Below are 20,386 nucleotides of genomic sequence, written 5' to 3' on the forward strand. Positions count from 1 at the left end.
TTACATACTGTATAGTGGTTGTCATCACAAACCAGCATAACCAGACAACCCACCCCCTCCGCCCACCCCACCCCCTTCCCCTCAATGCCCCCCCACCACCTCCCCTTAACGGCATGGTGGCGGCAGGGATCTTATTTTCAGGGGGATGCCTGTACGCCCTCCACTATGCCTTATTTTCAGGGGGGATGCCTTATTTTAAGCTCTCCTATAAGCCCTCCACTATGCCCTATTTTCGAGGAAACAGGGTAACTAACACAGCAGCAGAAGGGGGGTAGGAAGATCAGGGTGACAGGATGGTGAATCTTTTCCAGGAGACCATAGATGGGTGACGCAGGAGGGCTCTGTGCAGTCTCCAGCTCTCCGGCTCTGGATGTATCAGGTCAGCTGAAACAATAGGGTTAATGCCAGAAGAAAACAATGGAGATTGGGGTAACTATGGGACCGGCAGCAGGAGAGACCCCTGGGGAAGAATCTGTGCTCATATTAGGGGGTTATACTATGATCCATCCCTCCCAGCTGGAGGCCCATCCTGACACAATTATTTAGATCAAATGATTTCTAGCTCTGATGTATGGTGGAGTAAGGTCACATGACCAGAGGATGTACAAGGCAGGGAGGTCACATGACCAGAGGATGTACAAGGCAGGGAAGTCACATGATTAGAAGATGTACAGAGCAGGGAGGTCACATGACCAGATGTACAGAGCAGAGAGGTCACATGACTAGAGGATGCACAGAGCAGGGAGGTCACATGACCAGAGGATGCACAGAGCAGGGAGGTCACATGACCAGAGGATGCACAGAGCAGGGAGGTCACATGACCAGAGGGTGTACAAGGCAGGGAGGTCACATGACCAGAAGATGAACAGAGCAGGGAGGTCACGTCACTACCTGGAAACTTGGAAGCAGAGCGATATTCGCACATGGAGCTCCTGTCAGCATTTACCTGAAGTGTGACCGGTTCTGTGCACTCACCTCCCTCCATCACCACAGGAGGGCACCTACCGCGCACAACCAGTAACACGCAGTCCACACGACACCGTCTACTTCCGGCGGCTTCACCTGACTTCCGGGAGCAGTAAGATGGCGGCCGCCGAGCGCTCCCTGTGTCTGTGGTAGAAGCCGATCGCGTCCTGCGCGGAGAATGAATTCTGCAATTAGACGAAACTTTATTAGGACAAGGGGAACGCGCACAACGGACAAAGCAGGGAGCAGAGAGGTGAATACACGGTATATATATATGTATACAGGGGAGACAGGGTATATATATATATATATATATATATATATATATATATATATATATACAGAGTACAGGGTATATATATGTATGTATACTGGGGAGACAGAGTACAGAGTATATATATGTATACAGGGGAGACAGAGTATGTATACGTGTATACAGGGGAGACAGAGTACAGGGTATATATATGTATACAGAGTACAGGGTATATATATGTATACAGGGGAGACAGAGTACAGAGTATGTATACGTGTATACAGGGGAGACAGAGTACAGGGTATATATATGTATACAGGGGAGACAGAGTACAGGGTATATATATATGTATACAGAGTACAGGGTATATATATGTATACAGGGGAGACAGAGTACAGAGTATGTATATGTGTATACAGGGGACACAGAGTACAGGGTATATATATATGTATACAGAGTACAGGGTATATATGTGTATACAGAGGACACAGAGTACAGGGTATATATATATGTATACAGGGGAGACAGAGTACAGAGTATGTATATGTGTATACAGGGGACACAGAGTACAGGGTATATATATATGTATACAGAGTACAGGGTATATATGTGTATACAGAGGACACAGAGTACAGGGTATATATATGTATACAGGGGAGACAGAGTACAGGGTATATATATATATGTATACAGGGGAGACAGAGTACAGAGTATGTATATGTGTATACAGGGGACACAGAGTACAGGGTATATATATATGTATACAGAGTACAGGGTATATATGTGTATACAGAGGACACAGAGTACAGGGTATATATATGTATACAGGGGAGACAGAGTACAGGGTATATATATGTATACAGGGGAGACAGGGTATATATATATATATATATATATATATATATATATATATATATATATATATACAGAGTACAGGGTATATATATGTATGTATACTGGGGAGACAGAGTACAGAGTATATATATGTATACAGGGGAGACAGAGTATGTATACGTGTATACAGGGGAGACAGAGTACAGGGTATATATATGTATACAGAGTACAGGGTATATATATGTATACAGGGGAGACAGAGTACAGAGTATGTATACGTGTATACAGGGGAGACAGAGTACAGGGTATATATATGTATACAGGGGAGACAGAGTACAGGGTATATATATATGTATACAGAGTACAGGGTATATATATGTATACAGGGGAGACAGAGTACAGAGTATGTATATGTGTATACAGGGGACACAGAGTACAGGGTATATATATATGTATACAGAGTACAGGGTATATATGTGTATACAGAGGACACAGAGTACAGGGTATATATATGTATACAGGGGAGACAGAGTACAGGGTATATATATGTATACAGGGGAGACAGGGTATATATATATATATATATATATATATATATATATATATATATATATATATACAGAGTACAGGGTATATATATGTATGTATACTGGGGAGACAGAGTACAGAGTATATATATGTATACAGGGAGACAGAGTATGTATACGTGTATACAGGGGAGACAGAGTACAGGGTATATATATGTATACAGAGTACAGGGTATATATATGTATACAGGGGAGACAGAGTACAGAGTATGTATACGTGTATACAGGGGAGACAGAGTACAGGGTATATATATGTATACAGGGGAGACAGAGTACAGGGTATATATATATGTATACAGAGTACAGGGTATATATATGTATACAGGGGAGACAGAGTACAGAGTATGTATATGTGTATACAGGGGACACAGAGTACAGGGTATATATATATGTATACAGAGTACAGGGTATATATGTGTATACAGAGGACACAGAGTACAGGGTATATATGTATACAGGGGAGACAGAGTACAGGGTATATATATATATGTATACAGGGGAGACAGAGTACAGAGTATGTATATGTGTATACAGGGGACACAGAGTACAGGGTATATATATATGTATACAGAGTACAGGGTATATATGTGTATACAGAGGACACAGAGTACAGGGTATATATATGTATACAGGGGAGACAGAGTACAGGGTATATATATATATATATATATATATATATATATATATATATATATATGTACAGAGTATATATATATGTACAGAGTATATATGTGTATACAGGGGAGACAGAGTACAGAGTATGTATATGTGTATACAGGGGACACAGAGTACAGGGTATATATATATGTATACAGAGTACAGGGTATATATGTGTATACAGAGGACACAGAGTACAGAGTATATATGTGTATACAGGGGAGACAGAGTACAGGGTATATATATGTATACAGAGTACAGGGTATATATATGTATACAGGGGAGACAGAGTACAGGGTATATATATATATGTATACAGAGTACAGGGTATATATGTGTATACTGGGGAGACAGAGTACAGGGTATATATGTGTATTCAGGGGAGACAGAGTACAGGGTATATATGTGTATACAGGGGAGACACAGTACAGGGTATATATATGTATACAGGGGAGACAGAGTACAGGGTATATATATGTATACAGAGTACAGGGTATATATATGTATACAGAGTACAGGGTATATATATGTATACAGGGGAGACAGAGTACAGGGTATATATATATATATATATATATATATGTATACAGAGTACAGGGTATATATGTGTATACAGAGGACACAGAGTACAGGGTATATATGTGTATACAGGGGAGACAGAGTACAGGGTATATATGTGTATACAGGGGAGACACAGTACAGGGTATATATATGTATACAGGGGAGACAGAGTACAGGGTATATATATATATATGTACAGAGTATATATGTGTATACAGGGGAGACAGAGTACAGGGTATATATATGTATACAGGGGAGACAGAGTACAGGGTATATATATGTATACAGAGTACAGGGTATATATATGTATACAGAGTACAGGGTATATATATGTATACAGGGGAGACAGAGTACAGGGTATATATATATGTATACAGGGGAGACAGAGTACAGGGTATATATATGTATACAGGGGAGACAGAGTACAGGGTATATATATGTATACAGAGTACAGGGTATATATATGTATACAGAGTACAGGGTATATATATGTATACAGAGTACAGGGTATATATATGTATACAGAGTACAGGGTATATATATGTATACAGAGTACAGGGTATATATATGTATACAGAGTACAGGGTATATATATGTATACAGAGTACAGGGTATATATATGTATACAGAGTACAGGGTATATATATGTATACAGAGTACAGGGTATATATATGTATACAGGGGAGACAGAGTACAGGGTATATATATGTATACAGGGGAGACAGAGTACAGGGTATATATATGTATACAGGGGAGACAGAGTACAGGGTATATACAGTATGTGTATACAGGGGAGACAGAGTACAGAGTATATATGTGTATACAGGGGAGACAGAGTATAGAGTATGTATACGTGTATACAGGGGAGACAGAGTACAGGGTATATATATGTATACAGAGTACAGGGTATATATATATATATATATATATATATATATACAGGGGAGACAGTACAGGGTATATATGTGTATACAGGGGAGACAGAGTACAGGGTATATGCAGTATGTGTATACAGAGGACATATATGTGTATACAGGGGAGACAGAGTACAGGGTATATATATGTATACAGAGGACACAGAGTAAAGGGTATATATATATATATATATGTATACAGGGGAGACAGAGTACAGGGTGTATATGTGTATACAGAGGAGACAGAGTACAGGGTATATATATATATGTATACAGGGGAGACAGAGTACAGGGTATATATATATGTATACAGAGTACAGGGTATATATATGTATACAGGGGAGACAGAGTACAGGTTATATATATGTATACAGGGGAGACAGAGTACAGGGTATATATATATGTATACAGGGGAGACAGAGTACAGGGTATATATGTGTATACAGGGGAGACAGAGTACAGGGTATATATGTGTATACAGGGGAGACAGAGTACAGGGTATATATGTGTATACAGGGGAGACAGAGTACAGGGGGTATATATATATATATGTATACAGGGGAGACAGAGTACAGGGTGTATATGTGTATACAGGGGAGACAGAGTATATATGTGTATACAGGGGAGACATAGTACAGGGTATATATGTGTATACAGGGGAGACATAGTACAGGGTATATACAGTATGTGTATACAGAGGACATATATGTATACAGGGGAGACAGAGTACAGGGTATATATGTGTATACAGGGGTAACAGAGTACAGGGTATATATGTGTATACAGGGGACACAGAGTAAAGGGTATATATATGTATACAGAGGACACAGGGTATATATATATGTATACCGGGAGACAGAGTACAGGGTATATATGTGTATACAGGGGAGACAGAGTCCAGGGTGTGTGTGTGTGTGTGTGTGTGTATATATCTATATATATTTTTATACATATGTAGCCAGAAGACACACACACCTGTCCTGTACACCACCACCAGTAGACACATCTGTCCTGTACACTGCAACACCATCATCACTACACACCTGTGCTGTACACTGTAACACCATCACTAGACACACCTGTCCTGTACACTGCAACACCATCATCACTACACACCTGTGCTGTACACTGTAACACCACCACCACTAGACACACCTGTCCCGTACACTATAACACCACCACCACTAGAAACACCTGTCCTGTACACTGTAACACCACCACCACTAGACACACCTGTCCCGTACACTATAACACCACCACCACTAGAAACACCTGTCTTGTACACTATAACACCACCACCACTAGACACACCTGCCCTGTACACTGTAACACCCCCACCACTAGACACACCTGTCCCGTACACTATAACACCACCACCACTAGAAACACCTGTCCTGTACACTGTAACACCACTAGACACACCTGTCCTGTACACTGTAACACGCCTACTAGACAAACCTATCCGTACACTATAACAACACCACCACCACTAGACACACCTGTCCTGTACACTGTAAGACCACTACTAGACACACCTGTCCTGTACACTGTAACAACACCACCACCACCACCACTAGACACACCTGTCCTGTACACTGTAAGACCACTACTAGACACACCTGTCCTGTACACTGTAACACCACCACCACCACTAGACACACTTGCCCCCAATACTTTTGCAAGGCACTGTATACAGACGTGTGTGTATATATATATATATATATATATATATATATATATATATATATATATATTGCTGATTGTGCACGAGTCTTCTATGTCTTTGCTCTGGGCTCTTTATATATTTAAGGAGTCTATAGAAGTGACTTGGAGAGGCTTAGTATACACGGAGTGCGCATGAATAAGAAAAGACATAGAGGAGAAATATTTGTGTAGATTCTGTATTTTTCGTGCACTTACTGATCTTTTTTTTTTTTTTTTTATCCCCCCTCTCATTTCTAGGACTAACTCTCCTGTTCTTAGTGTTTCTTTCCCTTTCGATATGTAATACCCTCAGAAAATGTCTCGAGAAAGAAAACTCTTTCGCCATGACCTCTCTACTGGACAAGAAGGTTCCTCAGAGGCCAGCAGCTGCTCCTCTCCGGAAGGTTCTTCCACCTCTGCTAAATCAGGCCCAAGAGGCCACAGGACAAAGACCCAGGATTGTTTCCCGTTTAGCCTCCTCCCTGTTGACTGCCAGCTCCATGTCTTCTCATTCCTCTCGGAAGTAGAGAAGTGTACGGCCGCCCTGGTTTGCTCAGACTGGAGTAAACTCATGCGTACTCCTCGCCTATGGAGGGTGGCAGACTTCATGAGGCTTGGTGCTGTGCTCTCGGGCATGGATGGGGTACTGGTGTCGGTGAGAGAATTTGAGCGGTGGAAGGAGTGGGTGCATCAGTATGCGTACCATCTAACGTCCCGAGGAGCCAGCTTGTTGGTTCTTCGGGCTAGTTTTGATTTAGGCGACCAAAGAACCAAGTGGGCCGAGTTCCTCCTCCAGTTTCTTGATAGCGTTCACTGTGGAGATCTTCAGGAGCTGGAACTAAATTGGACATTGACGCATCTGGAGCCTTTGGATATTTATCCTCCGGGTAGCATGGCACAAATATGTTTGGCCAAGACAGATCAGTTCAACAGCTTCCAGACTCTGTTTGAGCGACTCACCCGTACATCCCCCAAACTCAGCCGCATGAAGCTGCCCTTCGATTGGTCAGAACATTCCGTCTCGCTGCTCACACTCTTCCAAAATCTCAGCACATTAGAGCTCAACTACTTCTGGGTCTTTAAGAGCGTTCAGCCTGAAACAATGCAGCAACTTACCAGGTCGCTTCCAAAGCTGAAGACTTTGATCCTTCAGGTGCTGGTTCCCGTGAAGGATTTGGGGGTCTCCTACCCCATCGAGTCAAAGTCTCTGGAGTTCTTAGATGTGTCTCAGAGTCGTGGACTAGTGTTCAGCCACTTGGATTTACCCTCCTTGAAAGAACTTAAGGTTAAGAAAACCATTAGGGGCATCATCTTGAACCGTAGAACCCGCGTTGCCCTTCAGACTCGGTGGTCGTGTTTATATGACTTACTAAAGGTCGGCACGCCAAAACTCCAAGTCTTTAACTCGCACACGTTGCTTCCGACGTGGCAGACACAGGCTTACCTGGAGCTCAGCGAGGTCCTTCTACAGTCCTGTTACTGCATTCAACACACGGACACATGGCTGCTCTGAGCCATTCTCCAGCACTCCCAAAGTCTCCAGTCATACATCTCAGGAACACATCGTAAGACCGACCTCATTATCAAACCTCAAACTTACACTGTAGTTTTGGCGACAACGCAAAGTAACGCGTAAGGACCAAGGTTATCACTGGACCTGAAGCGACACTGTTTAAACTTGAGTAGATTTTTTTTACAACATGGTGATGGTGGGGTTGTCGGTCATTCCTTGTCTCGTCCACACGTACACAAAATGTTTTTGGATTTCTGAAAATATTTAGATGTGACAACCAATGTCTCCAACCATAAAAAAATCCTACTTTTCACTGTTTCTTTTGAGGGCAGCTCTACCTAGGTATATGGGGTGGACTGGGTGAGAGGGATGATTGGTAAGGCGGCCATGTTGAATGATTTCTTTATAACTATAGGTCCAATTTTAAATACTGTTACAATTATTGACCAGGATTTAAATACTAGGAATTTTTTTAGGTCAATGAATTTTGCTCAATTTTTTAAAGGCTTTTCTGATAGAGAGTATAAGGGTGTCGGGTTATATAACAGACTGAGGGGGAGGGGGGCCTTAATGCTTCACCACAAGGCTTCCAGCCACCCAAGAGATCTCGAAATGTGGACTTGATGGGACTATTTGGAATTGTAGTTGAAGTACTTCTAGTAAAATGGCAATCCAGTCTACCAGAAGCTGCTCACCTCCATCTCTGGATGTTAATAATGGATCATTCCCGGTGGATACAGACTTTTGTCCTCTTGTTAAATCCTTGATTCACAACAAGTAATGTGTAGTCATTTTTTATGGGTTGAAATATTGTAGAAGATCTAAAACTTTTAGACTATCAGAGCTTAACATGTCTCAGGTGACCTGTTGTCGATGCTTCTGGGCCCAACAGTTTGGGTCACCTTCTGTTGGCGTCTATAGTTGGACCATTATAAAGGGTTCTACTGGGTCCTGAACATTACCGGTGTGTTGTCCATCCTTGTAGAGGAGAGTAGTCCCCTCCTTCTGTTACTTTCTGTTCACCCTACTGGGACGGTTTAATGACCATAGGACCTTAGGGGATAGGACGGCCACACCGTAAACACCACATTAGGGTTAATGAGGATCGAGGATGAACTTACAACAATATATGTAACTTACATTGGGAGGGCATTCACACGGTCCATGCACGGAACATGTGCTACGGACTGGAATGTAGAACCCCCAACATCATGATCGAGGGCAATTTTTTTTATTTTGTAGAAGTGCCAGGGAGGCTGAAAGAAAAAATGTGCTCCCCGGCTTCAGCACTTTTCGGTTCCCCGGGTCCCCAGCCGCTTCCTGGTCTGAGTAGGAAGCTGGGTCATGGCGTGTCAGGTCTGCTCAGCCAGTTCGCGGCTGAGGTGGGACCCTGTCATGGCCGCTAAGCGGACCGGGTATGTCTCGACCCAGGTCCCAGCTCAGACCAGGAAGCAGCCGGGGACTAGAGAAGAGGTACGCAGCATCAGCGCTGGAGCCGGGGAGGTGAGAGCGCATTATTTCTTTCAGCCACCCCCTCCTCCGGCACTTTTACAAAAAAATCGCCCAGTCTTCTCCTTTAAATCGTCACGCTGCTGTACTGACACACTGAGTCATGATGCTGAAAGTTCTGCATCCCGGCAGCACATCTTCCGTGCGCGGACCTTAATCATGAAACGTGTGAATGCCTCCTTACTCCTAAAACTCCCCAGTGAAGGGGACTGCAGCCGCTCCTCTGCATCTCCCAGTTATTACAACGTTTACATGGTTAGTTACATTACATTCGGAGGGCGTCTGCTGCTCCAAATGAGAGGAAAGATTGACCACGGCACTTCAGATGCGCTCGCCATTTATTACATAAATATTTATTCAAGAAGTTTCTGCAAGGTGGTGCTCTCCCCGTATGACCTCTGGATGTGGGATTCGGGAAGGAGCAGGTCTATTGGACAGATGGAAAGGACGCCATTTATCAGGATGGGGGAGCGGCTAAAGCCGGGGAAAATAGTTTTGGTGGAAACCAAGGGGGACACATTATTTGTACAGTGGTTTGCACTGCTTTGTATTTCTTTTTCGGCCACTGTCTCTAGGGAAAAAAAATAGAAATTTCACAGAGATGGGTCAAAAGTTTTTATTGGTCAGAGTCTGATGGTTTAGACCGAAACTGATAACGAGAATAACGAGCTGAGAGAAGTCGGCACATCCCAACTCCAGACTGTCATGTGATTGAGATGGCCGGATGCGGTAAGTTTATAGACAGGGAGAGGAGCGGGGCAATGTGCTTCTCCCAACTTTGGACACTCAAACCCCAATGGATGAAAACGTTTCAGCCATCTCTGTGAGATCAGATATTTTTGTCATGACTGGTACGCTCTAACAGCGACTCCATCTGAAGTGTCCATTGCCCGACAGTCATTTCATTTGGAGCAGTGGAGCGCCCCCCAGAGCTCTCTAATATGGCTCACCCGTACATCATTATGGGGGTAACAGTGATTATTGCAGTATAATCTGCTGCCATTTAGAAACAACGTTATTAGGAACGTCCTTTTTCCCGTCTTTCTCGGTTGATGCTGGAGTGTAGTTAAACAAAAGTTTTGACATGAAAGGTTTTGATCAGTTCAGTTCTGGGAGTCCGGCCTGTGCCCATACCTCTGGGAGAGGTGGATGAGATGACAGAGAAGCACGGAGCTGTGCGCTTCTCCCAGCTCCTGATGATTGGACACACAGATCAGATCTCGTCTCATGTCAGAAGTTAAACGATAAGGACACCTGGAGATGGCGGTGATGCTGCTGCCCCCTGTCTGTCCATTTATAAGGTTACACATTAAAGGTCAGTAATGTTTTATTAAAGGTCTTGGTGGCTTTATGTCTTCAGAATGACCCCCTTTTTGCTCAGTTTTCCTCCCTAGTTCTCCAGGTTGTTGATGCCCCTTGTGAGTACAGACTGCGGAGCTGACCTGGGCCGGGACTCGGCTGAACAGTCAGGTTTTTCCTGTGTTGTTTTGATCCTGTGTTCATTGTCTTGCTGATAGGTCACCTTTCTCCCACGTGTCAGGGTTCTTGTTTTAGGCTTTTATATTGATACTGGAGCATCGATACGTCCTTCAGCAAGATGCCCAAGTGATGGTCACTCCGTACCTCACCGCCGGTATGCTGATATCTAAATTACAGTGTTATCTGTGCACCAATTTTGTCACCTCTGACCCCATTCTGGCTGCGCCACACTAGTGTCCTGATGGCGTTACCAATCATACATTGCCCTGATAATGTTACCGGCCATACATGGCCGGGATGGTGCTACCGGTTATACATGGCCGTGATGGTGCTACCGGTTATACATGGCCGGGATGGTGCTACCGGTTATACATGGCCGGGATGGTGCTACCGGTTATACATGGCCGGGATGGTGCTACCGGTTATACATGGCCGGGATGGTGCTACCGGTTATACATGGCCGTGATGGTGCTACCGGTTATACATGGCCGTGATGGTGCTACCGGTTATACATGGCCGGGATGGTGCTACCGGTTATACATGGACATGATAATATGGTTGTATGCAGCCATGATGGTTTTACCGGTTGTATGCAGCCGTGATGCGGTTATCAGAGCTGCACTCACTATTCTGCTGTTACATCATCTCTCATCCTCCAGAGCTGCACTCACTATTCTGCTGTTACATCATCTCATCCTCCAGAGCTGCACTCACTATTCTGCTGTTACATCATCTCATCCTCCAGAGCTGCACTCACTATTCTGCTGTTACATCATCTCATCCTCCAGAGCTGCACTCACTATTCTGCTGTTACATCATCTCATCCTCCAGAGCTGCACTCACTATTCTGCTGTTACTTCCTGTCTCATCCTCCAGAGCTGCACTCACTATTCTGCTGTTACATCCTGTCTCATTCTCCAGAGCTGCACTCCACTATTCTGCTGTTACATCGTGTCTCATTCTCCAGAGCTGCACTCACTGTTCTGCTGTTACATCCCGTCTCATCCCCCAGAGCCTTTATTACACAACGTATTTGTTGTAAGAATCTGTGTGTTCGATATGGAAGCCTCCTCATTCTTCAGTAAATTCTCTGGTGGCTTTCTTCTGAAAACAGCGCCCATCCTGTCCTCAGGTTGTGAGTGGTATTGCAGGTCAGTCCTATATGAAAGAGTTCAGCAGCCCTAACCCCCCCGGCCTGCGCTCATCTCTCATCTCTGCTGCTACAATGGAGCCCGGAGTGATGAGACTAAATTATCCGCATCTCATCCAATGTGACACTAATCCTGGTGACTGCGGCTCAGGTGCCAGGATGTGACCGGCCGGTACCAACGTCCGCCAACTCAGCGCCAATCCTCCAACTAGTGAGAATAGACTTAAAGGGCCGGCGTTGGCTCTGCAGAAATCTATGCATTGTCCTGTATTCTCGTATAGACTGTCAGACCTCTGCTTGCTGTCTGTGAATGACAATGTTTAGAGGCTGAAGAGACGTCCTGCTGGCACAGATGCTGATAATGGGTCTCTGGGTGTGAGTGTATAGGGGGCTCCAGGTCTGCTCCACCCTGTATACAGCCCCCATGGTCCAGCACCCTGCAGTATGAGAGGTGACCCAGGCCTGTGCAACAGAAAAGACCCCAAACCAGGTGGCCAGGCCGCCCACCCACCCTCTGATCCTCATGATGCCCCCTGGTGCATTGTAGGAGGTTAGGGAGAGGAGTTTGACAGGAGGGGGCACGAAAACCCCTCTGCCACATAGGATGACACAGGGTAGGTGCGGGCCCTGGCACAGAGTCATGGGGCCGGGGAGTCGCACTGCATCAGTCAGAGGAATGGCCATGTAATGTCTATGGGCACAGAGAATGAGACCAGTCCCCGCTGATAAGGAACAATGGGCCAGACTAATGTGTCTCTGAAAAGGGGTGTGACTTATGCAAAAGGGGCGGGGTTTAGGTCCCCCAGTGACCCCCAGATCCTTTACCTTTCATCAGCCGGATGAAGGGAGGAACAACGGATGGAAAGAGGAGCGACGGAGGGAGGGGTGACAGATGGAGAGAGGATTGACGGATGGGGGAGGAGTGACGGATGGGGGAGGAGTGACGGATGGAGGGAGGAGCGACGGATGGAGGGGCGACGGATGGGGGGAGGAGTGACGGATGGAGGGAGGAGTGACGGATGGAGGGAGGGGCGACGGATGGGGGGAGGAGTGACGGATGGAGGGAGGGGCGACTGATGGAGGGAGGAGTGACGGATGGAGGGAGGGGTGATTGATGGAGGGAGGAGCGACGGATGGAGGGAGGAGCGACGGATGGAGGGAGGAGCGACGGATGGAGGGAGGGGCGACGGATGGAGGGAGGGGCGACGGATGGAGGGAGGAGCGACGGATGGGGGGAGGGGGATGACGGATGGGGGAGGAGTGACGGATGGAGGGAGGGGCGACTGATGGAGGGAGGAGCGATGGAGGGAGGGGCGACGGATGGAGGGAGGAGCGACGGATGGGGGGAGGAGCGACGGATGGAGGGAGGGGCGACGGATGGGGGGAGGAGTGACGGATGGAGGGAGGGGCGACTGATGGAGGGAGGAGTGACGGATGGAGGGAGGGGTGATTGATGGAGGGAGGAGCGACGGATGGAGGGAGGAGCGACGGATGGAGGGAGGAGCGACGGATGGAGGGAGGGGCGACGGATGGAGGGAGGGGCGACGGATGGAGGGAGGAGCGACGGATGGGGGGAGGGGATGACGGATGGGGGAGGAGTGACGATGGAGGGAGGGGCAACGGATGGGGAGGAGTGACGGATGGAGAGAGAAGTGAGGAGGGAAGAGCAACGGATGGAGGAAGGGGCGACGGATGGAGGGAGGGGCGATGGAGGGAGGAGTGACGGATGGGGGAGGAGTGACGGATGGGGGAGGAGTGACGGATGGAAAGAGGGGTGACGGATGGAAAGAGGAGTAATGGAGGCAGGAGTGGCTGATGGAGGGAGGGGCGACGGATGGAGGGAGGGGTGACGGATGGAGGGAGGGGCGACGGATGGGGGGAGGGGCGACGGATGGGGGGAGGGGCGACGGATGGGGGGAGGGGCGACGGATGGGGGAGAGGCGACGGATGGAGGGAGGGGCGACGGATGGGGGAGGGGCGATGGATGGTGGGAGGAGTGATGGATGTATTGGTGGATTTTATTACCTTTACAATCTATGTTACTGTGTTTCTTGTTCTGTCTCATGTCCTACAGCTTTCTGGGACTTGTAGTTCTCGGCTGTGACCTCGTTGCTCTGGAGATGTTGATTCTGTAAAGTCCAGATTAGATTTGCTTGGCTGATCCCCGGCTGAGGACGCCGCTCATCTCCGGAAATTCCTTGGACAATGTATCCCGAGGCGTCAGTCTCCATGTACAGAAGGGATTAAGATGAAATCTCTGTGATCGCTGGTAGATCCTGACCGGCCGGGTCAGTGCGGGGAGCACTCACATAGACAGTGGCCAAGCTTGTGCCACAAGACATTATCATGCATAACAGACTTAGATACGCAGGTCATTAGACTGTACCCAACATGAGAGAATTAGATACAGCAGGTGAGCAGACAGTATCCCACAGGATTAGATTAAGATTAGATACAGCTCAATCATGTGGGATACTGCCTGCTGAGGTGCGGTATCTCATCTTTATGTTGAACAGAATCAGCTCCACCGTACTGCTGTCTACATGAGGAACCAGAGCTCCATGTCACGCAGAACCCCGTCCCAGCAGCTCATGTACGGTCTCATCCTGAGGACTGTATACAGGAAGCCAGGTCCTCAGTACACACAGGTATAACCATAATATCACCTACACATCTGCCCCCTAAAGCTGCTCCTATATATGTTCCTGATGAAGTATAAAGTGCGTCTGAGAAGAGACAAATGCCCTGTGGCACCATGATGGTGATCAGTCACCGGGAAGCCCGACGTGTATCACCATCTCTTACAGCTTCCTCAGGGGAGATCAAACATTAACCTGTATTCATTTATATGGCATTATGGACGGTCAGTCAGATTGCTATAACTTCTTGGACGTTCTTGCCCCGTCTCTCTGTCTCCTAACAGGGTCTGACCCCTCCGGAGCGTCTACAAACCTAGAGCTATCGTCACAATGAGCAGAATCTATACCTGATGTATTACTATAGAATAAGCATCACCCATAAAATATCATCTATGTCCCCCTAAGACTGGCTCCCAGCTTGTAGTACTCTGCCATGCCCAGTCCATAAGGTCCGGCTCTCTTAGCTGCCAGATCACTAGGCCCGGCCTGATGTCAACAAGGTCCCAGAGTGCAATGGGCACTTCTCTGTACTTTTCCCCAATGGATGGAATATCTTCTTTCCTCTTTTTCCTCCTACTGATTTAATTACAAGATGTTCTAGAGCTGAACAGGGATGGAGCAGACCTCACCCTGTAGATGCCGCTGACCCAGCACAAGGACATTGCCTCCTGCTGGTAGTTATAATACAATGCAACCACCAGGTGGCAGCAGCCCTCACATTTCATGAGCACATCATATATTGAGTGTAGAGACAGCAGGCACTGTGCACAGGACGCTGCGTGAGATACACCATATACTGAGGCGTGGTGTGTGTATTCATATATATATATATATATATATATATATATATATATATATATATATATATATGAATGATGAAGAGGAGAATCCCTGATCTATATGAGACACATCTGCTGTATTCTGTGTCACTGCGGATGGTATGGACCTCATGCAGACTAGAGCAGTGGTGCCCAATTGTCTTCAACATACAGATTAGATACCGCAGCTTGGCAGACAGTATCACACATGACATGATTAGATACAACAGCTTGGCAGACAGTATCACACATGACATGATTAGATACAACAGCTTGGCAGACAGTATCACACATGACATGATTAGATACAACAGCTTGGCAGACAGTATCTCACATGATAGGATTAGATACAGCAGCTTGGCAGACAGTATCACACATGACATGATTAGATACAACAGCTTGGCAGACAGTATCTCACATTATAGGATTAGATACAGCAGCTTGGCAGACAGTATCACACATGATAGGATTAGATACAGCAGCTTGGCAGACAGTATCACACATGATAGGATTAGATACAACAGCTTGGCAGACAGTATCTCACATGATAGGATTAGATACAGCAGCTTGGCAGACAGTATCACACATGACAGGATTAGATACAGCAGCTTGGCAGACAGTATCACACATGATAGGATTAGATACAACAGCTCGGCAGACAGTATCACACATGACAGGATTAGATACAGCAGCTTGGCAGACAGTATGGCACATGACAGGATTAGATACAGCAGCTTGGCAGACAGTATGGCACAGTAGAATGAGATATGGCAGATGCAGATGATAAGATTAGATACAGCTGACAATATCAAACATGATAAGATTAGATACAGCTGACACTATCACACAGATGAATAAAATACAGCAGACAGTATCAAACATGAAAAGATTAGATACAGCAGTTGGCAGGCAATATTACAAGATAGGATTAGATACAGCAGACAATATCACGCATGATAACATTAGATGCAGAGACTCAACAGAAGGTATCACACGTGGATAGGAGATTAGATACAGCTGATAGTATCCCACATGGTAAGATTACAGGTTTACATGCAGTAGTGCAACAGACGGTATCACACATAATGGACTTAGATACATGACTCAGCAGATGTATCAAACATGCTAGGATTAGATACAGCAGCTCATCAGATGTGGTTTAGATACATCCATGCCTGTGTGCTGTATCTCAGCTGAGGTTCCGTGTATTCGGGGTATAATCTCTTCTTTACACACTTGTAACTACTCGGTGTCTGAAAGACAAATATTTGCTGTCGGTTCCTCTGTATAAAGTCAGTGACAGCAGCGGCAGCGCTAGTGGCAGCCGCATCAGGTGACGGTAAGATACCGATTATGTTCTATTATTATCAGCAGGCTGTATAATACAGGGGATATAGCAGAGCGGCTGCCCAGGGGGGTCTGGGGGCTGTCATGTGATTGCATTTACATACACACACAGCACTCTACATACACACACAGCACTCTACATACACACAGAGCACTCTACATATACACACAGCACTCTACATATACACACAGAGCACTCTACATATACAAACAGAGCACTCTACATACACACAGAGCACTCTACATATACACACAGCACTCTACATACACACAGAGAACACTCTACATACACACAGAGCACTCTACATATACAAACAGAGCACTCTACATATACACACAGAGCACTCTACATACACACAGAGGACTCTACATATACACACAGAGCACTCTACATACACACGCAGCACTCTACATACACACAGAGCACTCTACATTTACACACAGAGCACTCTACATACACACAGAGAACACTCTACATACACACAGAGCAGTCTACATACACACAGAGCACTCTACATACACACAGAGCACTCTACATACACACACAGCACTCTACATACACACACAGCAATCTACATACACACACAGCACTCTACATACACACACAGCACTCTACATACACACACAGCACTCTACATACACACAGAGCACTCTACATACACACAGAGAACACTCTACATACACACAGAGGACTCTACATATACACACAGAGCACTCGACATACACACAGCACTCTACATACACACAGAGCACTCTACATATACACACAGAGCAGTCTACATACACACAGAGCACTCTACATACACACAGAGCACTCTACATATACACACAGAGCACTCTACATACACACAGAGAACACTCTACATACACACAGAGCAGTCTACATACACACAACACTCTACATATACACACAGCACTCTACATACACACAGAGCACTCTACATATACACACAGAGCACTCTACATATACTCACAGCACTCTACATATACACACAGAGCACTCTACATACACACAGAGGACTCTACATATACACACAGAGGACTCTACATACACACACAGCACTCTACATACACACAGAGCACTCTACATACACACAGAGGACTCTACATACACACACAGAGCACTCTACATACACACACAGCACTCTACATACACACAGAGCACTCTACATATACACACAGAGAACTCTACATACACACAACACTCTACATACACACAAAGCACTCTACATACACACAGAGCACTCTACATATACACACAGAGCACTCTACATATACACACAGAGCAGTCTACATATACACACAGAGCACTCTACATATACACACAGAGCAGTCTACATACACACAGAGCACTCTACATACACACAGAGGACTCTACATATACACACAGAGCAGTCTACATATACACAGAGCACTCTACATATACACACAGAGCACTCTACATACACACAGAGCACTCTACATACACACAGAGCACTCTACATATACACAAAGAGCACTCTACATATACACAGAGGACTCTACATATACACAGAGCACTCTACATACACACAGAGGACTCTACATATACACACAGAGCACTCTACATATACACACAGCACTCTACATACACACAGAGCACTCTACATATACACAGAGGACTCTACATATACACACACAGCACTCTACATATACACACACAGCACTCTACATATACACACACAGCACTCTACATATACACACACAGATCACTCTACATACACACAGAGCACTCTACATATACACAGAGCACTCTACATATACACACAGAGCACTCTACATATACACACAGAGCACTCTACATATACTCACAGCACTCTACATATACACAGCACTCTACATACACCCAGAGAACTCTACATATACACACAGAGCACTCTACATATACACACAGAGTACTCTACATACACACAGAGCAGTCTACATACACACACAACACTCTACATACACACACAACACTCTACAGACACACAGAGCACTCTACTTACTGGCAGAGTGCTATCCTATATTGACCACAACAGACTGTGCAGGGCTAAATACTACAAAACCTACAACGTGGACAATATTTAATCCAGAACACGTAATACTTATTAATACAATAATATCAGAAAATATTCAAGGGGTTAAAACACCTGCAGCCATGAACACAATAGTATCCGACACACACAGAAGTATCCGACACACAGAGGAGTATCCGACACACACAGGAGTATCCAACACACAGAGGAGTATCCGACACACACAGGAGTATCCAACACACACAGGAGTATCCGACACACACAGAAGTATCCGACACACAGAGGAGTATCCGACACACACAGGAGTATCCAACACACACAGGAGTATCCGACACACACAAGAGTATCTGACACACACAAGAGTATCCGACACATGCAGGAGTATCCGACACATGCAGGAGTATCCGACACACACAGGAGTATCCGACACACAGGAGTATCTGACACACAGGAGTATCCGACACAAACAGGAGTATCCAACACACAGGAGTTTTCAATACACACAGGTGTATCTAACACACAGGAGTATCCGAAACACAATGTAGAATGCAGCAGCTGTTAGGAAATCCATCAGACAGATATATGTATACCACAGAAGCTGTATCCCTGGGGGGAGGGGAGTGTGCACACATCCACATCACAGCTATTGTTACTATCTTTACCTTCACCTCCTCGGGGCCATCGTAACAGATACAGAGCAGTGTGCAATACACTCGTGGATGATGCTGCATTAGTCATTCTATGGTATACATATATCTGCCTAAGGGATTTACCAGCTGCTGCATTCTACATTGCGTGTTGGATACTTCTGTGTGTGTCAGATACTCAAGTGTGTTGGATACTCCTCTGTGTGTCTGATTATCCGGTTACTTCTGTGTGTGTCGGATACTCCTGTGTGTGTCAGATACTCCTGTGTGTGTCAGATACTCCTGTGTATGTTGGATACTCCTCTGTGTCTTGGATACTCCTGTGTATGTCGGATACTCCTGTGTGTATGTCGGATACTCCTGTATGTGTGTCGGATACTCCTGTGTATGTTGGATACTCCTCTGTGTCTTGGATACTCCTGTGTATGTCGGATACTCCTGTGTGTATGTCGGATACTCCTGTATGTGTGTCGGATACTCCTGTGTGTGTTGGATACTCCTATGTGTGTCGGATACTCTTGTGTGTGTCAGATACTTCTGTGTATGTGTCGGATCCTCCTGTGTGTGTCGGATCCTCCTATGTGTGTCGGATCCTCCTGTGTGTGTCAGATACTCCTGTGTGTGTGTCGGATACTCCTGTGTGTGTTGGATACTCCTCTAAGTGTCGGATACTTCTGTGTGTTTCAGATACTCCTCTGTGTGTCTGATTATCCGGTTACTTCTGTGTGTGTCGGACACTCCTGTGTGTATGTCGGATACTTCTGTGTGTGTC

The 20,386-nt window shown here is 45.6% G+C and overlaps 1 protein-coding gene across 2 annotated transcripts; it reads left to right on the top strand.

Moving 5' to 3' along the window:
* Positions 1 to 847: 847 nt before the first annotated feature.
* Positions 848 to 9,391, top strand: LOC138782951 (uncharacterized). Of its 2 annotated transcripts, none has more exons than XM_069956980.1 (2): positions 848 to 1,230; positions 6,735 to 9,391. In XM_069956980.1, the coding sequence occupies exon 2, from the start codon at positions 6,793 to 6,795 to the stop codon at positions 7,987 to 7,989; it is 1,197 nt and encodes a 398-aa protein (XP_069813081.1). In that variant the 5' UTR covers positions 848 to 1,230; positions 6,735 to 6,792; the 3' UTR covers positions 7,990 to 9,391. The 2 variants fall into 2 exon arrangements, with proteins under 2 accessions (XP_069813081.1, XP_069813080.1); XM_069956979.1 differs by having other exon boundaries at positions 848 to 1,219.
* Positions 9,392 to 20,386: the final 10,995 nt, after the last annotated feature.

This window comes from Dendropsophus ebraccatus, chromosome 2 (genome assembly GCF_027789765.1).
Source record: "Dendropsophus ebraccatus isolate aDenEbr1 chromosome 2, aDenEbr1.pat, whole genome shotgun sequence".
NCBI lineage: Eukaryota > Metazoa > Chordata > Amphibia > Anura > Hylidae > Dendropsophus > Dendropsophus ebraccatus.